The following is a 20,827-nucleotide window of genomic DNA, read 5'->3' on the forward strand; positions in this document are numbered from 1 at the left end:
ACGACAACAGTTTGCTCAATATTCAAACCGAGATTCTCACCTTAAAGGCTGAGGATCTTGGGCTGAAGAGGAAGAACGGGGAGCTTGCATTTGAGAAACACTGCCTTCGTCAGGGAGCAGCAACCTTGCGGACAAAGCCCAAAGTTTCAAGATTAAGATAGAAGATTGCAAAGGCGGTAACATCAAGCAAACTAAGGTCGACAACGGACACCACAATCTAAACTATACCATTACCGAATACATTCCCGATCTTGGCTGCTCCATAGTCGGGGAAAAGTTCCATCCTCCCAATGCGGGACGATGGAGGCTTTTTCAGTTGTTACATGGGTCAACAGATCATATCAACACATCTGGGATGCGCCCATGGACTCTCAAACCACCAGTATGGGTGGCGTTGCTCGAAAAGTCTCCAATCCATGAAGGACCAGGCCGACACCGACCAGGAAGTCAACAACAGTAACGTCTACACCAATGGTGACTATTCCAGCGGCGCTAATGGCGAATCTGTAGGCTCGTTTGCGAACCAGAATGGCTTCCAGCAGTAGTCTCGTAAACGCCCGCCGGGCGATGACGACAACAATAATGACGACCGCCCGCCTGGAAAGAGAAGGAAAGTCACAAATATATACAAGGAGCCCGACACCCGTCTTCTTGCATGTCCGTTCGCAAAGAAGGATCCCCTGCGTCACCGGAAATGCTTCAAGTACGTGCTCCAAGATATCGCTAGGCTTAAGTAAGTATTTGGACGTCCCTGTCTATGCACCTCCTTTACTCAACGCCTTCGTGCTTTTTCCAAGAACATATATTTTTCTGTGGTTTACTTCAAAATCCAAACTAATCCTTCAAATAGGCAACATCTAATGAGAGTACATGAATACCCGTACACTGCGCGAGATGTTCCAAGATATTCTCTACTGAAGACCAGTGAGACGGCCATCTTCGCCAACAACCCCAATGTCCAATCGAACCACCTCGGCGCTGGAGCCAGACGCAACGGTAAGTGCAATCTATGAGGCTAAATTGCCCACAAATTAAATACATCTCTTCCCATTTCCTGCCACTAATCTACTACGCCCTACTTGGTTCCGTGAGCCATGAGACTAATGTTACTAACAAATCGTTCTCTCTGGTGGGTATTATCGCTGATACCCTGTGTAACTACATCCTTTCCAACACGACCTAGGTGTCTTAAGGTAGCTATCAGACTTAGCGGGTTCACTAGGACTTTACGAGACTTTCCTTCAGGTTCATTGTTAGTCGCAATAATAGTCTCTTTCAACCCCTCTGCAGCATGTCACCGCGCAAGGGCGCAGATGTTCCCATAGACCTAAGCGTGGAGGACCTACAAGAGTTTGGAGAGTGCAACGATGTGATAGATCTTCATATATCCTTAGATACAGTACGATAAACTGGGGATGCAAAGGCAATTTCTATCAGTAAAAGCTCAAAAATCTCATTGAGAGAATATCGCACTTGAAGGTGGAAGAGAAGAGGACTCGATACTTGGACGCGTCGATAGTTTGAGGGGGGTGGTCGTGGTATCAAATTGTCATTGAGTGGGTCAGATGTGGAAAGGCTAATTTAGAGAGAGATATTTAGAAAGAAAAAAAATATCGACGTCATGAACGTGTGGGCTGCAGCGTATCTCCCATATACAAGCTCAAACCCGAACCCCCATGTCTGGGATTGTCGACTCTCTTTATATATCAACTCACCTTGTCAGCCACATCTACTGCTAAATGTTTTTTTGCAGAACCTCCAGTCCAATCTCCAAAATCCATGACTTGTGCAAGACACAACGCTTTTTTCCCACCATCCATAATCTGCGAGTCCCACATGATGTGTGAGAGTCTAGATCTTAGCATGTAGGACGAACAAAATATGTAGTGTTTCAAAGATTATAGTTTCCGAGAGGAGATTCTGTATTTGAAGTAGAATTAGTATCCGTTTATGGGAATGGTGTGTGGGAAGAGGGTCGAAAAACTAGGCTTTTGAAAGATTCTCAACATGGATAATAGAGAAAGTTAGTTTGCAGGGTTGGTATGATATAAGTCCAATTCACTGCTGCAGAGGTGCGTGTGGAAAGAAATCACACCTATATTACCAACCTCTCGACTCAGGTTAACAGACATTGTCGTCTTTGTAATCCTTCTTCCTACCCACCCATCTACTACATGTTCGTCACGGCAAATCCAGGCCCGCTTCTTGAAGCTGTAGACGAAAATTGGCATGCTCCTTCGTTTTGCGCCTTCGCAGCCCTAAAAAGGCCTCATTGCAACTGCCTAGTTGTTCTCTTTCCCTGATACTCTGGGGGCTTAAAACCAAAGTCCTGCACTTCACTCTGAAGGCACTGTCCAAGGGTCGCATAACCGTATAGAAGTATAGGTGTCAAGTATGAAATACTTCTCGTATGAGCTGAGAAGGGGTCATAGGGTAGGCGAGTCGACAAGGTATTGAGATCCAAGCAAGGTGAATTGAACCAGTGTATTGTAAGGTCTAAGGAGCGAGAGAGAGCTCTGGGCTGACTATATACTGTACGAGAAAGGAGCTAGTCCTAATGAGTGAATAGCGCAGTACATGGGTATAGTATCGCATGAGACACGTGCGACAATACTAACTCCAACACTGCTCACATTTACTTGTTCAAATCTTTGCCCCGAAATATTGTATATTTAGATTTCCAGAAGAGTATAAAGGAGTGACATGGAGCCAAACCCCACAAACCATATTCGCCCAAAAAAGGTAAGACTAAACCGGTATCTACAATTATACCCTGCTATTGGGCTGGGAAGTCATGTAGGAGCTCCAGCCAAATCAAGCCAAACAAGAAAAGGCAACAAAAGATCCCTCCACCACCGCAATTAACGGTTCACCATATTTCAGCCCTGTACCTAGGAACCGCGTAGCTCATGAGGATCTTTAACTATCTCCAGCAGAGAAAGCTTGTGATAGAGTCGTCGAATCCCCAGACTCTGAGATCACCCACACCGGTACCATAAACAGACAAGAACTCACCAGTGCAATGGGGATCGCTATACTATCTTAGTTTATTTCTCACAACCGAATAGAATCAAATGGATATCCTTACCGGTAGAAGTTACATCCAACATCTCCCGGGACATTCAAACTCGTAATCTGGTCATCCCAACCATTTCCTAGGTCGACTTTGATATGTTAGATGTGGGGCTTCAAAGAGGATTAGATATTAGGAGACATACAGCAACCATTATCTTCACCAATGTTAGTGCCTGTCCTAGTTGCTAATGTAGATCATGGAACTTACCAAAGACCCACAATTTTTCATGCCTTCCTCCTCCATTCGGATCTGAATCGGAGATTAGGAATAGACTTCAGCGGATAGAAAGTCCCTTACCATAGTAGACGTCCACACCAATTGATCTACTAACCTGCCTCCGAGTGAGAACTGATCCGTCAGCGTTGAAAACGACTGGCGGGGACCCTTCCGGGACTGGGATTATGTGTTAATCAATTGGTTGATAGTAGGTAAGGGGGATACAAACGATCTGGGATAAATGGCAAAGTTTCCAGGGGAAATTCGGTGATGCTATCTTCCGTAGTAGGAAGACTGGAGACAGCCGCCATGAGCATGGCAGTTGAGAGAGACAACGTGTAGAAGAGCTTCATGATGAAAAGCTGGTAGGTTCTTTGACGTAAAGATGTTTGATTGAGTCTGATATCCAATTGAATGTAATGTCTGGGGGAATGTGGATGGTGGAAGCTTTCAATCGCTCAAGGTCTTCTTTATATATGTCTCTCCAGCACAAATATCTGTAACCTTGCAATAACCCCGAGCAACGACCAACGTTCATTCTCTGCAGATGAGCATAAACGAGAGATTTCACACTGTCCGGCCCTCTCCTTCCTTCTCGAACTCCCCACATTCACGATATTTTTCTTCTCGTTGTAGTTGGATGCATGGCTGGTGGCTGCCGACCAAGGTGACATGGCGTTGCTTGGAGAACTTGGTGAGGCCTGTTTAAATGGCTTTACACCCTAGGTCTAGGAGTTCAAGGAACAATTTACCCAAGAATCCAACAAGTCGTGCTCTTCACTTCCAAGTTGGTTGGCGAGTTCGTTCATGTAAAAGGATGCCTAACGCTTTGAAGGCCTAGTGTGCTTATGCCGAGAAACTTTTGTTTTTTAGCGAAGCAACAAGCTGGTGTAGGATCGAGGTTAAGACTAGCAAGAACTTCACAGTTGAAGGGCATTCAAATAAATATCCCGCAGACTAGACACAACTATGGGAGGGCCGAATGCAGTTCAGGACGACGAGTTCCGTCATCCCCGCTATCTTCGCATAGTGTACACCAAAAGGGCTTATCTCATCGTCGCCGCAGCATCCACTATTTATCGAGTCCATAGGGCTATTCGCTATTTTTGGGTAAGCTGTGAGGAGTGGTGGAAAAGAGGGAGGGTACCTCGACATTTCCGGAGTCATCGTGGTGGATACATCCGCGGCGGTGTAAGACACCGAGTCGGGGGCTGGGTAAGTCGAATACGACAAAGGGGGGAGCTGTAATGGGTCTACATCTCGGGCGTAGGCCGACTATAATCGGACTCGGACTTGGCTATGGAAGGGTTGCTGCAGCTCTACGGGCTTCTGTACTGAGGAAGCACATTCAGAGGTGGCTAGGCCCTTGAGGTTTTCGAACCTTTTCTTGGGCTTATTCCCTAATATGGAATTAGCATGCTATTGACTGTACGAGCGGTCACAGGACTTGTGGTAGTTGCGCTGAGCAATACGGTTCTGCGTCTTGTGGCACTCGGCATAATCCGAGATCTTAATCTAGTCCTCGTTGGGATTTGCAGAAGCGCTGAAGGCACTTGCAGTTGCTCCCCCCCCGGGTTTCTGAACGGGGTGGGGGTAGCGGCAGTATACTGGTAGCTAGCGCGTCTTTGCATTGTGGGCGATGGGAATGTGAAAGGTGGTCAGTTGGAAGATGGAGTTGAAGGGGGATGGTGGACCGGATATAGATATAGTGGGTAGGAGGTGTCCTGACATAGAGGTTGGATGAGCGCCAGCATGCTATATTTATCAATGGATCGCATATAATGTCTCTCCGACTCTTCAGTAGTTCTCCCAGAATATGTGGCAGCTTTTCCTCTTTAATTAGTACATTCATCAATTATAGCCGCCGCTCAATATGTCATCACAGTTTCTTCCAGTGACACTGACCCGACGTTTCAACTATACCCGACGCTAAAGATTTATTGGCTCTTACTGTCCGCAATCTCTCGCAATGGAAGACAGGGGATTCATGGGATTGAGGGTAGGGGAGTGAGTTAGCAAAGTGTTGAGATCTAAACAATAGTATTAATAGATAGTGTAAGGCTTAAGGAGCCGGAAAGGGCTCTGAGCTGACTTTCTAGTGTGCGAAACAGGAGCTAGTTCTAATGAGTGAATAGTGCAGAGCATCGGTACGGTATAATGTGCGACACGATCCGAAACCGTGAAAATGTATGTGCCATGCGGTTGTATAATGTGCACTTGGAGAAGTACGTGTATTTAGGTTCAATTAGAGTTTGCGCACCGCTTTATAGTGATTGAGATGACTCAGTTGTGAGAAGCGAGTGCAATTTGCAGCATCTGCTAATGGGGCCGGGTTTACGGCAGCTGGCAATAGTAAAGACATTTAGTCTGTTGCAAAATTATCACTAAGTGGCCCTCTATATACCCCTAGGGAATGTGTGTGAGAGGTTGTAAATGCGGTAGCTAATTTCAATCTCCTCTTCCTCTTTAAAACCGTATCTCTTTTCCTCTATAGCGTACTAGGAAGTAAGCGTTGCCTAGCTCCTAGGAGGTTACCAAACGGCTTCAGAATCGGAGGGAGAGGAAGAGGAATAGGAGGAGAGTAGATTATAGATTATATTCATCCTCTGTAGGATCGATATGACTTGACGATCGGGGGGGTAGCTTGTGTGCAGCGACGTTCGGGTGATAGGCTCTCAGTGGAGGATTGTATGGAAGTGGGGGCAGAGAGACTGAGTAAGAGTTGCATGGATTGGGGCTAAAGGAGCTGCAGAAGCTGTAGGAGCAGACAGTGGACAAGTCAGATGACTCGGTAAGGTCGGCGTTAATTTGCTGCTAAGTTCCTATTATACTCCTGTTCCGCAAGCTCTTCCCGACATATCTCTCTCCCTCTCTACGGGTTATTCGGTCCTAGTATCGCTCAAGCTTCCCCTCCATCACTGTATTTTGATCCATCTCCTACGCCTCTCATTCGGTTAGCTAGTGAGCTAGCCTGCGTTGCATATCGTTTTGCTGCTGTTAGACTGGGTGTCATACAATCTCGATTGATTGCGCCTTCGCTATAGAAATACATCTTTCGAGCTTCCGGGGGAACTTGGATTGACACTCGAGAGCTGAAAATTAAGCCTTAGGATTTCAGCACGGCTGCTGCATTCCATAGCAGGCTCCCTGGTTTCCATTCCTTTTCCATTTATCTTCTAGAATCTGTAGGAGCTTATTAGGCTGAAATCGGAGTCAGGTTTCTTCCTCTGCGCGAAACAAAGCCCATTGTTTCTGCCAATCGATCTTTTTCCGGCTTGGCAAGAGCTCGGATCATTCTGTAGGAATCTTGGTGCCTGACCTGTCTTTGGGGTGGAGGCGGTGCAGTTCGGATCCTGGCGTAAATCCACGCTTGCCATTTAAGGACTTGTTACGGTTTTTACCTTGGGGGACAACTGCAAATCAGCGATTAAAACCATCGTGCTTACCCTCTGCACCTAGATTTAAGCACTGCCCTGTGCGAAAATTCAATTAAGAATGCATTAGTAGCATCCTCTTACCGGAGATTCCACAGAATGCTGCAGGGGAAGTGCGCGGTGTCGTGTATGCCTCATCATAGGCATTGACCGTGCAGGCTTAACTTTGAGCCCGGTCATACCCATGTTCATATAAGCCCCGGGAGTGTATTTTGAATCGCGCTCGATTCCTAATTCTTGTTTGATTCTTTGGTGTTCTTCAGCCTTATCCAAATTTTCTGTTCGCAATGTTCTTCGACTCGAACCAGGACAACAACTGCTCAAGACCTGATTCAATCTGCTCGTGCGACACTGGGAATGACGATGAGTTATTCGACTATCTGATCAGGAAGTACACCACGACACAAATACAGAACAAGCTCAAAAACGCTCGTATGTTGAAAGGTATAGTTTGCCGTGGATAAGCGTTTCGCTAACAGGTGCAGGTCGTAACTCTGGTTTTTCGTCACGGTCTGGATTCAGCTCAAGATCTGGGTCTAGCTCCATTTTCTCCTCAACATCATCTTCCAAACGCGGATTCTCACGCTGTTCCGTGCACAGTGCTAGCAACCCCACACGTCCCCAGTATGATGCAGAACTGCCGTCCTGCAGCGAAGAACCGCATCCAGGCACTAGAGTCAACACTGATGCTGCGAGTTTGGGGCCGCTTACACAACCAACAAGCCAACAAACCAAACAGAACAATCCCTCAAAACAATACCTATGTCCCTTTTGCGCCGAGTTTAATATCGAAAACGGGATCTCAAGAGAGGGCGATCTGGTGAAACACTTCAAGACCTATCACAATACAAACTTTCTATGGATCTGCCGAGCCGGTGGCTGTGGACTCTCTTTTGATTTGCAATCGGCTTACAAGCTTCATTTAAACAATGGTCAACATCTGACTGGACCACTCTCACATGGTTACGATAGGGTGCTACTGCAACCCCAAGTTGTGTTCGCCTGCGGCTTCGATGGTTGTAAGGAGGTGTACGAAGTTGACCCTATGAATCCAGATGCTACGCAACCTTCCAAAGACTATTTCTCGCACGTGGTGGATCACATGAAGAAAATAAAAAATCGAAAAGTCCAATGTCCGTGGGAGGAACCAATAACCTGGAGCTATTCAACTAGGATGTGCAATCTACTCCGCCAATCGCAGGTTAGGACCTTCTGGAAGGCCGTCAACAAAGAAGTCAGAAACAAGTTATCGTGGCAGATCCAGTACTCGACCGTTCTGCGGAAAAAGCTAGAGTGTAGAGATGTCAAAGATGCTGCACTGATTGTTCAAGTAGCCCAAGAGCTAGGCTCACGGCAGTTCTCCCAGAAATCCAGTCAACACCGCCCATTGAGTACGCTTAAATTACCTACCTTCGATGATAGCGTGGCCTCCAAGCAGCCGGAAGACCATGGCCTACTTGAATACTTCAACGTGCACCTGCCAAGTGATATGTCGGCCTTGCCCAATCCTGAATACCCAGCTCTTGAGGTACCAAAAACGGTTTCACGCCAGCCACCTTTTCCAGATTTGGAAGGTGTCGTTCTTCAAGGAGCCCACAGCTGGGCAGAAAATGAAGCGAACACTCCGTCCCTCGCCACCCCGCAAGGCGTAGGCACATTTTGGGCAACACCCCACTCAGACCTACATGCCCATGCTTCAACGTACGTTCCTGAAAACACCTCCTTTGGCTTTGACTCGGGAATAGACCCAGAAATGGTTTCCCAATGGCTCCCTACCCAAGTCCAATGGTATGACTCTCAGAAAGACGTTTCAATGGGAACTCCCCCTCGATGAACGACTTCCGGAGCTCGGCATTGAGGCATTAAGCTTGTATGTAGACGCACGAACGACTACGAGCGAGTTGCCTAGGTATCTTCATGTGTTAGTAAACCAACAACACGAAGTGCAAGAACAAAATATCCCAACGCTGTAGAACCTGCTTCCAGTGTTCTAGATTGCAGCGATTGTCTGGCCTGCAGATCCACAACATGTTTCCTCAAGGAACAGTAACTGCACCGGCTAGCCACGTTCTTGTTGCGTGAAGGCATATTCAGTCTTCACGTACCGGACAGAAAGTTAAGTGTAGGAAGAAGGGACGAGAGAACGGTTGAAACGAGGCGTTTTCAGCTATGAGCGATGTATAAATCTGTGTAATTTTAATGTTTGTTGACCCTAACTCTATATCCATTAGCAAGAAACCTTTTTTGTTAATATCTCTTAACGTAACAAAATTTTTTTTCCCATCATTATTCGCTTACTATTAAGTAAGGTACATTTCTATTGGGATCTTTTATCGGATAATTTAGCTATCGAGTTGCAATACACGGTTCCGGAAGACCTGTCAGATCAGAAAAATAATTAAGTAGTCACAGAGAGCGGCACTAGACACAGATTTCATATGTGTGCGGTTAATGGAGGTGCCTCTCTATGGTAGTCACTCTAGAGCCCGGCGACGCTGGTAAGAATGGAATCAAGCAGGAGAAATGTGCGTCTGAGAATCCTTAGAGCACATTAACCTTACGAAAGAGAGCGATTGGTGGGCTTTACGGTTATTTGCAGGTTACGGAATCAAGTGGAACCATTGGAAAAAGAAGAGGTGGGTCGATGGGTATGACTTTTGTAGATTTTGGGTTCGGTGGATGGGTAGGTAGGAATATTGTTTGTTGTTGAGGAGGATAGAAAAGGACAGGAGGCTAGAAGGGTCAGTCAATCAGTTGTGAGATATATACACCAATGTAGCATTCATGAGAGCACAGATATCCAGCTCGCTGTCAAAAGCGCTAACCAACTAAAACTTTAGATCCAGAAAACTTCCAACATACCAGCCAATGTCTTCGTGGCGGTACGCATGCTAAGACGGCAGGTACTGAGTTCGAAATAGCGCCCATGTGTGTGCTTGTTCATTCAGATCGCTATATTTTAGCATTTGGATTGGTCCATGTTAGATGAAGCGTCGATAATGGTCAGGGGACGCACGTCGGCATGTAGGCAAATAGAGCAAACGTTGTCGTCTGTATGATATGAGTTGTAATGAAACTACTAGAGAAAATAGGGTATCTGGTGGAAAATATGTGCGAGAAACATAGGGAAAGTGGTGGGGTGGGAGAGTTTACGTCCTCTATCGGCTGACTGACCTCAAGAGCGATGCACCACCCACAACTGCGTACACCAGTTAGTATCATATCGTACAAAGGTCATCGTACAACTAATAAGACATCGCAATCCAATCCGTGGGCTCGAGGCCTGAATCGAGCCAACCATACCCACCTAATCCTCATCTCCCTCATCCTTCTTCCCCTCCACCGTAACCATCTCAACCTCCTTCTCCACATTCCCCTTCCGATCCCTCGTCGTGATCCGATACTTCCCACCCTCCCAAAGATCCTTGAACGTTAACTCCTTCGTCCTCCCCAAACTCTCAATATCTCCAATCCTTTCTAACGTATCCTCCAGGAACTTCTCAAAGCCCGGCTTCGCACAAATCTCGTTGAAAGCGCGCTGCATGGGCACGCTGTCAGCGCGGACCATGGCGTGGGAGTCGATTGCGAAGATAGAGAGATCATGGTGTTGGCGGATGAAGTCGGCGCGCGTCATTATGTAACGGGCTTCATGCAGCGGGAATTCTGGGAGTATGTGTCCGCGTTCCGGGTGATAGTTTTGGTCCATTTGGAGGGATTTCTTGTACAGTGCGTTTGCGAGGACCATGGCGGTGGACTAGGTGAGGGGTTAGATGAAGATTCGGATAGGAGAGAAGGGTATATCCGATGAGAAAGAAGATTTAGCCATGTTGATTAAGTACTTACGGCGTATTTCTGCTGATCCATGACATCATCGTCCATCTCGGCACCAAGAATACCGCAGTTGTTTAGGAACCACGTCTTCTCCATCTCGCAAATGTGGTCGCACATGGATATCATGTTGTTTGACTTGGCAACTCGGTTCAAGAAGGTTAGTCGGCCGCCGATCTTGTCGTACACTTCTTCAAGCGTTGCTTCTGACGTTTGCTCGTTCCAATACTTCATTCGATAGTTCCGCAGCGCCTGCATGGCATGACCTTTTTCAAGGTCTTTAACCTGGGTCACCTCCATTCGTGTTGCATGTTGCTTCAGCCTCTCATACACCCAGTACTTATCCGAGTTGATGATGACCGTGGCGAGGTTGGAGGCGGCCCATTGCTCTGCTCGCTGCTGGATGAGCTCAATCAGGTCTCGGCCATCCTCGTCGTCCCGTATGAGATGAGCTTGATTGATGATGAGGATTAGCGGTCGTCCCACTCTCTTCCGTCGGTTCAACGCCACCTTCTCCAGCTTGTTGAACGCGCGCTCAATGTCTAGAAGAGCTGACGCGTCACGGGGTCCACGGATGGAGAAAAGCGCGCCGATGTTGTCCTCGTGGAACTCGAAGTCCAAACACCTGCCAAGCCTTATGCGAAAGATCTCTGGGTCGGCATGTGATTCCAACATGGCGACTCCTTCCCCTTCGATTTTGGACATGGCATCGATCAGCATAGAACTCTTGCCAGTTCCCTTTTCGCCGATGAGGAGGTGGTAGCGGCCCCGGTCTTCGCCTTTTACGATAGCATCGATCTTTTCCTGCTCGACTCGGGGGATCCATCGATCATAGTCGTCGCCGACACCAGGGATAGCGCCCATTTGGGATTTGGGGACTTCTTTGCCATGGGCAGCAAGCTCCAGCACAGGGTCGCCCGGCCGAAATGCATTCTCCATCTTTTCCAGAACAAGGTATTTATAGTACCGCGTGTAGGTGAAGCCGACTAATCCCAGAATGGAGATGGAAGCAAAGGTGGTCATGGCGGCCTCAAACATTTTCCACGCAGTTCCTTTCCATTGGGCTTTTGAATGGATGGTGTCGCCTTCGGAAGCACCTTCTGTTGCATCATCGACGGGATTTGGGGCATCATTTCCTGGGGTTGGGGGACCAGACTGGCCAGTGAGGTGGCGACAAAATGCAGGTCGCGTGCAACTAGCTACAACAAGGCCAACCCGCCGTAACCGGTTCAGGGAAGAGGACGGACGTTGAAACGTGACATGGTGTCGCGCAATGGCAGAACTGGATCTCAGGGCATGTGGTAGCATTAAGATTAGTACAGGTGCGGCGACGGCTCGCGTCCGGTGTCGCGTGAGGTGTCAGGGCGCGTTTGTTGTGGGGTGGGTCAACACAGAGGGGAACCTGGGCGGGGAAAGCGAAAGTAGCAAAGAAAGAGAATTAGAGACACGACGACGAAGGAAGGGATTGGGGATGCAGGGCAAGGAGAGTGTCCGGAGAGGGTGAATTGGGGGGATGTGCCTTTGAGATTGAGGGAGTGAGATTTCAGGGAGAGGTGCAGCGGAGGCTAGTGGGCGATCCAGCCCAGCCAAGGTGGGAGCGGCGAGCTGGGCGGAGAGGAAGACGACAGACACAGCATGGTGGGTGGACGGGGGTGAAGAATGGAACTGGACACACTAGCAGCGTGGTCACAGTCAATTGCGACGGCGGATGTCAGCGATGCGAATAGGAATCCCGAGATTGGAGCGCTCAAGGCAAGGCTGAGAGGCTGGAGTGTGGCGGGTGGGCCAACTTCACCCTCGGAAACGATTCGGCGAAGCGGGTGCATCCGGCGGCTTGGTAGAAAAAAAGTTTGGAGCGGAGCAGCATCGACTCTTTTTTTTTTCGCTCATCCCATCGTGCCCGCTGCCATTGTACATTAATGCCACCGGTTTGTATATTATCTCCTTCAGACGAAGCCAGATCTTCTTTCATGCGCCGTGCCTTCTGCGACGTGTAATTGTTTGCCTTCCCCCCAGATAGACACTGCAGACATGGCGGCAAGCAACAATGACGCTTCCAAGACCGGTGAGCTTCCTCTGCCCGACCACCTCTGAGCCAGTCCCCCCCCCCCCCGCCCACAACAGTTTATTTCCGCCCGGCATTGCACGCCACAGCTCATGGCTAACCGCTACTGTGTCCCAGACGTCGCCGAGTCCGTGGCCGCAGAGCAGACACTGAACGGCCAGGTTGCCGCTGCTGAGCAGCCGGAGGGGAATGGTCCCAGTGTGCCCCATGTCGACAGTATGTTGGACGACAGAAAGCACTCCGGCGGCGGATCGAATGCTGAAGGAGCTCCAGATGTATTCCAAGTCACCATCAAGCTCCCCCACGAGCCGTTTCAGACACAGATCATGGTAGCGCGAGCTCCCCAACCCCAGTGCTCACCCCCGCTGACAATGGCAGCTCTCGACCCAGGAGCAGGTGCAGGACCTCCGCCAGTCCGTTGTCGAGACCCCGCAGACGTTCCAGTACTCGTGCTTCCACCTCGAGCACGACGGCAAGCGCATCAACGACTTCGTGGAGCTCTCTGAGGTCCCTGGCCTGAAGCCAGACTCCGAACTGACGCTCATCGAGGACCCCTACACCGAGAAGGAGGCACGCATGCACGTAATTCGTGTCAGGGAGCTGATCGGCGCTACTGGCGACAGGACCGACACGCTGCAGGGCATCATGGCCGGTCTCTCCCTGCACGACACGGTCGCCCAGGACGACTCTGAGAGCGCGAAGCAGAGCGTCGCCGAGCAGTCGGTGCTGGGTGACTACGACTTCAAGGCGCCTGGCTCCGTGAAGACGCTGTTGCCGCCCCCCCAAGACCCCGCCCCGAAGACAATCAAATCAATCTCCGTGTCCCCCTGGAATCCCCCGCCATACCACCTGCGGTCAAAAGGACACCTCCTGTACCTGCAGCTCACCACCAACGAGGGCGATCAGCACCACATCACTGCACATGTCGGGGGCTTCTATGTTAACAAATCCTCAAACACAAAGTTCGATCCATTCCCGCGCCCCGCACCAAAAGACTACTCCGCACACTCCCTCCTCACGCTCATCTCCAAGGCCTCTCCGTCATTCGAGTCTTCTTTCAAGTCTCTCCTGGAGCACAATGCGAAGAAAGACCTCCTTACCATCTTCCAACTCTCCAATGCCATCCCGGCCAACCCGTGGCTGGTCCCCGCGCCGAATTCCTCCCACACCGTACACCAAGCCGACCTGGCACGGACGCAAGAGAGCTATCTCATATCTGGGGTGGATAGCACGGAGACACTACGCGACTGGAATGAGGAATTCCAATCGACCCGGGAGATGCCAAAGGAGGCGGTGCACGACCGTGTTTTCCGGGAACGCCTCACCTCGAAGCTTTTTGCGGATTACAATGAAGCGGCCACGCGCGGTGCAATGCTGGTAGCTCGTGGGGAGATTGCCCCACTGAACCCTACTGAAGCCAAGGATGCCCAGATCTTCGTCTACAACAACATTTTCTACTCGTTCGGCGCTGATGGTGTTGGGACGTTTGGCACAGAAGGAGGGGATGAGGCGGCTCGCGTCGCTGTTGGTAAGGACGTCGTCGGAGTTCGGACGGTGAACAACTTCGATATCCAGGGTCTTTTCACCTCCGGCACCGTTGTTGTTGACTACCTCGGAAAGCGTATTGTCGGTCAAAGCATCGTCCCTGGGATCTTCAAGCAGCGAGATCCCGGCGAGCACCAGATCGACTATGGCGCGGTTGAAGGCAAAGAAATCGTTGCAGATGACAAGACCTTCGTTCCTCTCTTCGAGCAGCTTTCAAAGGCTCTCAGAGTCAAGAAGCACCCTGTTTGGGACAAGGATAATGTTCGGCATGAATTAGAAGGAAGCGTCGAGACCAAGGGTCTCATTGGCACTGACGGAAGGCGGTATGCCCTCGATCTTTACCGACTGACTCCCCTGGATGTCTCCTGGGTTGAGGAGTACTGGAGCGAGCCTGGAAAGGATGGAGAGGCTAAACCGAAAGAGAAGGACTATCCGCACAGAATGGCCACTCTCCGACCCGAGCTTGTCGAGTCCTATGGACGACTCAAGCTTCGAGACTATATTAAAATCGAGCTTGCCAAAAAAGCCGAGGCATCGAAGGAGGCCGAAGGCGAAGAAAAGAGGGTGGTAAATGGCGATGCAAACCCGTCAACAGAAAATAAAGAGGAGTCATCCGAGTCGAAGGAAGTGAAGGAAGATGTCGAGGCCAGCGAGCAAGATCGTGTGGACATTTCTGGCTTCCAGTTCGCCCTCAACCCTGACGTCTTCTGCGGCCAGCATCCTCAGTCTGAAGAAGACAAAGTTGAGTGGTCCAAGGATGAGGCGGAAGTTCGTGCGGCTTGCAACTACCTCCTCACAGACATTATTCCCCATCTGATCCAGGAACTCAAGGACGGCGAAGTCGGCTTCCCGATGGATGGCCAGTCCTTGAGCACCCTGCTCCACAAGCGAGGCATCAACATCCGATATCTAGGCAAGATTGCTCAGCTTTCCGACAAAGAAGATCCTCGGCTGCAAGCCTTGAAACGACTAGTTATCCAGGAAATGATTGCGCGTGGATTCAAGCACTTTGCGAATTCCAAGATGCGGAATCTTCCTCCTCCATTTGCGGCTGCATGCGTTGCGCATCTGTTGAACTGCCTGCTGGGCAGTGATCTGAATGCTAAACCCGTCGCTGAGACTGATTCAACATTAAAATCGATGTACCCGGAAGCTGATTTCGGATTCGAGGCGGTTACTGCTGAGAGTTTGAAGAAGGAAGTCGTAGCACATGTCGCATTGAGGTATCGATACAATCTCGGAAAGTCTTGGATCGAGCCTGGTAAGCAGACGCAACTTCTCCGAGAGGTCTGCTTGAAGCTAGGTCTACAGTTGGAGATGAAGGAATATGCATTCACGAAGCAGGTCGTGGTCAATGGTACTTCCACCGACACCAACAGCACCCCAACGGCGAACGGACATACTACCACTTCGAGCAAGAAGAAAAAGAACAAGAACGCGAATGGTTCTCCAACACGTGCCACAAGCCCGGTTTGTGCGGCTCCTCCTCAGACTTTCCACGCCGACGATGTGCTCAACATTGTCCCGGTAGTCAAGGAAGCTTCACCAAAGAGTCTTCTTGCGGAAGAAGCTTTAGAAGCTGGCCGGATGTCTGTTGCACAGGACCAGAAGGAACTTGGCCAAGAGCTCCTCCTCGAATCGCTATCTCTCCACGAACAAATCTACGGTGTTCTCCACCCCGAAGTCGCGCGCGTATACCACACACTCTCCAACCTCCTCTACAATCTCGATGAAAAAAACGCCGCAGTCGAGCTCGCCCACAAAGCCGTCATCGTGTCCGAACGTACTCTCGGTGTCGACCATGCCGATACCGTCCTCAACTACCTCAACCTCGGCCTCTTCGAGCACGCTAACGGCAATACTAAAGCCGCACTAGCGTATGTCCGGCACGCGCTAGAACTCTGGAAGGTCATCTACGGTCCCAACCACCCTGATTCCATCACCACACTCAACAATGCAGCCGTAATGTTGCAGTCTATGAAACAATACCATGAGTCCCGCCTGTGGTTCGAAGCCTCGCTCGCGATTTGCGAAGACGTGTCCGGCAAGCAATCGATTAATACAGCCACCCTCCTCTTCCAACTCTCGCAAGCCCTTGCCCTAGATAAAGATATGCGTGCCGCTGTGAATCGTATGCGCGAGTCGTATAATATCTTCAACACCGTCCTCGGCCCCGACGACCGCAACACCAAAGAAGCAGAACAATGGCTCGAACAGCTGACACAATCCGCCGTTATTCAGGCTAAGCAACTGCAAGACCTCGCCAAAGGACGCGTGCGCCGCGTGCAGTTGACTGGCACGGGCAGTCGTGGGAGCCTGAGACCGCAGCCGTCGGTTGGGCAGGTGGCGAGTGGTATTGAGGCTAGCGGGAATGGAGTTGGTGGTGCGGCCAGGGGGAGTAGGGTTGACCAGAGGAGTATCGAGGAATTGTTGAGGTATATTGAGGGGACAGATGGGCCGAAGGCGAAAGGACAGAAGAAGGGTACACAGAATCCGAAACGAAGGACGCAAAAGGCCGTGAACTGAACCATGGCGATAGCATGACCGAGATGAAGAGACTTGGACTGTTTCGATCGATATCGACCGATATCCATGTGAAGTCTTACACGATGGGGAAGAAAAAAACAACTGAATAAGGCGATGGTGGCGGTGGTAGAAGTGGAAAATTCTGCAGCCCAATCCTCCCCTCTCCTCCCTCTTCATGGCCCTTATTCGGTGGGTACACTAGGAGACTGGGATACTGGAATCCATGGACGTTGTACTGTACTATTAGTCGTGTGTGTCCTAGAGTTTTGCAGTGTGGCAGCATTCTGATTTCTTTTGTGTCCACTGCTACTTCTGCTCGGCATGATGCCATCATCTCTAATCCTAGCTAGCTAGCGGATACGGTCCCTTTCCTTTCTCTCATCGTCTTTTGTTTTCCTTTCCGCTCTCTGCTCTTCCTGTATCCACTTCATGGGCTGTTGTCTTGTTTTGGAGTCTGGTTGGTAGGTACATCTGGGCTATGGCAAGCGGGTGGTCCGGACTGGCAATAAAAAATTTTGGTATTCGCGTCGGTTGACGAACAGAAAGAGGAGGAGACCTGTATTTGTATGTCCATTTTGGGGCTTTTTTGTCCCGTCCCAAGTCTTTAATCGACAGAGGGCGCGTGGCTTGGTGGATAATGGATGGAGGGGAAGTGATGAAAAGGCCGGTCTTGCATCTATCCCGTGTATGTATATAGAATACCAAGGCAAAATGTCAAGTCTCCCCTTTTTATATTAATGGTATTTTTATTTGTTGGATGGCTTCTGTGACAGAGTATGCTGATGACAGTCAATGTCTTGCGCTTGGAAAGGGAGGAGCTTGAGTTCACTGGTTTTCAAATATTGAATGGACGAGGCTGGAGAGTGACCGCGTATCCTTAGGTCGCTATACGTGTGTATTGAATCTCGTTGACTGTCTGCAAGACGGGGCAACTACTAGCTGATAGGTGACTACATCCGATTATATCAGGCTCGCGTCCTAATTACTACACGTACGCCACTAATTATGCATATGTAGCTCAAGCGTGTACACAAGTCATAAGTCACGACTAGGTAAATACCCAGAGCCCAACCTGTGAAAGCAGGCAGCAACCGTTCCCCTCACAATTTTTCTCACGTTCTTCTTTACCCCCCTTGAACTTCACACCTCGCGCCTCCCACTGCCAGGTATATGAACGCCCCTATCTACCTTTCCGCCTGGCTAATCTCGCATTTTTACGACGCGACCCTACAGCAGATCAACTCCAAGCCAGCACAAACAACTCCCCCGCCCCTAGTCTCCAAAATTCTCAGACGAAGATGGTTATCCGTCTGATAGGGTGGGACTAAAACATGATGAATTGGCATGCCTAGTTAACATCAAGTCCCACAAACCCCAACGAGGAGGTCTACCGGAGGTTTGGGGATAGGAGCTCTCACCTAAAGGCCACGCAAGCAGATCCGAAACGACTGGGATGATTGTTAGATTATATTGGCTAGATGGAACTATATGGCGTTTTTGCCCACCTCTTCGGGAAGCAGGCAGTTATAAATAGTAGCCTCAACAGGGAGGTCTCCTACCACACACATACACACAACCAGACATAGCAAGCAGCAATGGAACCGCTCCAAGTAGAGTGAGACTAAAACAAGCTGAGGAAGAACCTGATAGCAGACCGCGCTTGTCGACACCAAGGTTCATCGTCAGCCACGTCATGCTGTGTTGACGGGCTTCCACATCCTAGGAGATATATCAAAAATCGCAAACACGGCTTGTCCACCTCCTCTACAGCAGTCGTCAAGATACCTCCTCAACACACACCCGCCTAGCCACCACGCAACACGCGCTGGAAAAAGCGTTTCAGGGAGGACTAAGAACACTGATCTGTGGAGACTAAATTTTTGAGCCCGACCACCTAATGTCACATCCACTCTTCCCTCCCCTTCCCTTTCTTGTCGAAAAGCGACTAAACTGAAATATTCCTGCTCCATTCCTACGCCACTGACCGAATTTTCTAATAGGTTCAATGGTGCCCGTACCTTCTCCTTCTATTCAGTCCGTCGAGGAGAATCAGTAGGTGTATAAGTATATATCTCCGCTATGTATGCCTCGTGCGAGTCTCTTCTCAATTTCAATGTCAAAAGGCAACACCAGAATGGTTAGGATGGAATATAAAAAACTCCTAAGAAGTCGGTCATTGAGGGAAAGAGGGGAAGGGAAGGGTAGGTTTAAAATGCCAAAAGGCCAGCTGGCTACATCAGGTTAGGTCGAGGTGCAAGAGGGAGAGCGAAAGCGAACCATTGTTGTTGTAATTAGATTGGGTGAAAGGGATAACAGAACGTTACTAATAGAAAGAGCCACGACTCAACCGCCCATCCTCAACCGCTCCACCTCTACTATTACATCTTTGACAACAGCCCGCATCACGTTCACGGCCAAACCCCATGCAACAACGAAGTCCTCCTTCTAACTGCACCCCCTCTCTCCGTCTACTCCGGCGACCCAATATTCTGCGTACCCTCAATCCTCTGACAAGCCCCAAGTCTCTTATTCCCCTGATCAAAAATCACATAAACGGCCTTCAACCACGTAGCCCCCAAAATATCGAATGCCGTATCGCCTCTCGACTGAATCCCTCCATACTGCATCTTCTCCCCGACCTTGGAGAAACCAAAGTCCTCCTTTTGCAGGGCAAACTGCTTCTCCCCCACCGCAAACGTCACAACGGGTATTTGAGCCTCCGGAGTCCCGATCGGGAATATCCACCCCTGTTGGGAGTATGAGAACTTAGCACCCGGGATACAAGAATAGATTGCTTCACACATGGCATCGTCGACGAGTGCGAGGGTTGTGCCTGTGTCTGCGATAGCCGTGTTACTGGGTCTGGTGATGGTTCTGCCATTGATAGTCGCGGATTCCGACTTGAACTGCCAGTACCCGTTGGATGTGTCAATGGGAGTGTAATACGGGGGCGCTTCACATCGTTTTATGACGTCCTCGTCAATGTATCCAAATGTGTAGAAGGATTCTCCTTGATCGACTTCTTCAAGGTCGCGCCAGCTGCCTAGGTAACACGTAAACAGTTCTTGTTCCTTTTTGATGTCTTCTTGCGAGATCATGTTTTCTACGGGGGTGGCTACGGCTTTGGGTTTGACGGAGTTGATTTTGCCGAAGGCGAGGCCGAGGAGGCCGTCGCCGGCGCTTTGGGTGAATTGTGGAGAGATCTTGGAGGCCAGTTCGATGGTTTGGTTTTCGACACAGAGCCCGCCGAGAGTCACGTTGTCCGTGCCCACGATGCCGCTGGCGGTGGATCTGTCCCCGTATTGGATCTTCCATGTGTTGTTAGGGACCTTTTTGAAGGTGCGGGATGCTTTGGGGTCGAAGATTTTGTGCGTAGATGACCCGAATTTCTTAGTCCTGCTATCGAGTTTGGTAGACCAGACCTAGAAAAAGTGTTAGCAGTATTTTCGTATTGTACTTACTAGGGATTGAAGCTAGATGAGGTGGAAAAGGAAAGTAGCATTGAATGCTATCTGGTGGACAAGCTCCGAAAAAAAAAAATAGTTAGGCGAAACCACGGAGTGAGAAAACACATACCCAAAGATCCGAACTCCCAGTATCGAAATTCAAATTCAATGTCTGCGGAGGCGTGCCAATCTGCACTGGACAAAGGTACATTGAATCGTTTTGCTCCTCATTTGCTTTGATCGCTCCGGGTTTGCCTCGCTCATTGACTCTCGCCAAATGTTTCGACGGCTCGACACTTTTCTTGCGTAACAGCTTCTTGATGCCCTTCTCGGGCTGGTCGGTTTTCTGATAGGGACCTTCGGTTGTGGGCGCGAAGTCATCTAAAGAGTGTTAATAGCATGTAGTGTTAGTATGGTAAGACAGTAAGGTGGTGAGAAAATATTAGGAGAAGAAGCAGTGGGAAGGAGAAGTGACAAACATTTCTTCAAAAGAGAGGCGTACGACTGCATGCCCACACGTTCATAGTTCGGGTTAGGGACAGCATTGATACGGTTGAGTTTGCGGCTCATAGCAAATGTCGATCGACTGTGGTTCGAATACTCAAATTAGGGGGCAATAGAGGAATGAAGGAAGAAGAACTTGTAGGTAGAGAATTGTGAAAAAAGGTAGGACTGTTGGAAAGCGACAATT

The 20,827-nt window shown here is 49.5% G+C and overlaps 7 protein-coding genes across 7 annotated transcripts; 3 read left to right on the top strand and 4 right to left on the bottom strand.

Annotated features, from left to right (window-relative positions):
• Window positions 1-290: 290 nt before the first annotated feature.
• BDR25DRAFT_309217 (uncharacterized protein) lies at window positions 291-1,408 on the top strand (the record flags this gene model as incomplete). Its single annotated transcript, XM_033691065.1, has 5 exons — window positions 291-506; window positions 546-733; window positions 851-996; window positions 1,246-1,252; window positions 1,291-1,408. 5 exons carry the CDS (start codon window positions 291-293, stop codon window positions 1,406-1,408), a joined length of 675 nt encoding a protein of 224 aa, XP_033553706.1.
• Window positions 1,409-2,002: 594 nt separating this feature from the next.
• On the bottom strand, window positions 2,003-2,595 carry BDR25DRAFT_348800 (uncharacterized protein; the record flags this gene model as incomplete). The annotated part of the gene is made up of 5 exons (XM_033694473.1): window positions 2,003-2,064; window positions 2,117-2,235; window positions 2,307-2,415; window positions 2,448-2,496; window positions 2,527-2,595. 5 exons carry the CDS (start codon window positions 2,593-2,595, stop codon window positions 2,003-2,005), a joined length of 408 nt encoding a protein of 135 aa, XP_033553707.1.
• Window positions 2,596-3,084: 489 nt separating this feature from the next.
• Window positions 3,085-4,923, bottom strand: BDR25DRAFT_348802 (uncharacterized protein; the record flags this gene model as incomplete). Its single annotated transcript, XM_033694474.1, has 12 exons — window positions 3,085-3,164; window positions 3,219-3,230; window positions 3,284-3,325; window positions 3,374-3,469; window positions 3,522-3,715; window positions 3,797-4,014; window positions 4,045-4,113; window positions 4,175-4,249; window positions 4,289-4,534; window positions 4,580-4,692; window positions 4,720-4,807; window positions 4,846-4,923. 12 exons carry the CDS (start codon window positions 4,921-4,923, stop codon window positions 3,085-3,087), a joined length of 1,311 nt encoding a protein of 436 aa, XP_033553708.1.
• A 2,050-nt stretch (window positions 4,924-6,973) lies between these two features.
• Window positions 6,974-8,933, top strand: BDR25DRAFT_300022 (uncharacterized protein). Its single transcript, XM_033689280.1, has 2 exons — window positions 6,974-7,158; window positions 7,212-8,933. Exons 1-2 carry the CDS (start codon window positions 7,014-7,016, stop codon window positions 8,558-8,560), a joined length of 1,494 nt encoding a protein of 497 aa, XP_033553709.1. The 5' UTR covers window positions 6,974-7,013; the 3' UTR covers window positions 8,561-8,933.
• Window positions 8,934-10,033: 1,100 nt separating this feature from the next.
• BDR25DRAFT_251277 (uncharacterized protein) lies at window positions 10,034-11,749 on the bottom strand (the record flags this gene model as incomplete). The annotated part of the gene is made up of 2 exons (XM_033686116.1): window positions 10,570-11,749; window positions 10,034-10,480 (listed from the first exon to the last, which is right to left on the bottom strand). Exons 1-2 carry the CDS (start codon window positions 11,590-11,592, stop codon window positions 10,034-10,036), a joined length of 1,470 nt encoding a protein of 489 aa, XP_033553710.1. The 5' UTR covers window positions 11,593-11,749.
• A 693-nt stretch (window positions 11,750-12,442) lies between these two features.
• On the top strand, window positions 12,443-16,728 carry BDR25DRAFT_41781 (uncharacterized protein). Its single transcript, XM_033698541.1, has 4 exons — window positions 12,443-12,619; window positions 12,737-12,835; window positions 12,893-12,948; window positions 12,998-16,728. The coding sequence occupies exons 1-4, from the start codon at window positions 12,586-12,588 to the stop codon at window positions 16,688-16,690; spliced, it is 3,882 nt and encodes a 1,293-aa protein (XP_033553711.1). The 5' UTR covers window positions 12,443-12,585; the 3' UTR covers window positions 16,691-16,728.
• A 2,252-nt stretch (window positions 16,729-18,980) lies between these two features.
• Window positions 18,981-20,727, bottom strand: BDR25DRAFT_370669 (acid protease). Its single transcript, XM_033697159.1, has 3 exons — window positions 20,616-20,727; window positions 20,267-20,517; window positions 18,981-20,112 (listed from the first exon to the last, which is right to left on the bottom strand). Exons 1-3 carry the CDS (start codon window positions 20,704-20,706, stop codon window positions 19,159-19,161), a joined length of 1,296 nt encoding a protein of 431 aa, XP_033553712.1. The 5' UTR covers window positions 20,707-20,727; the 3' UTR covers window positions 18,981-19,158.
• Window positions 20,728-20,827: the final 100 nt, after the last annotated feature.

The sequence above is a fragment of the Lindgomyces ingoldianus genome (genome assembly GCF_010093535.1).
Source record: "Lindgomyces ingoldianus strain ATCC 200398 unplaced genomic scaffold BDR25scaffold_2, whole genome shotgun sequence".
In the NCBI taxonomy this organism is placed as follows: Eukaryota; Fungi; Ascomycota; class Dothideomycetes; order Pleosporales; family Lindgomycetaceae; genus Lindgomyces; species Lindgomyces ingoldianus.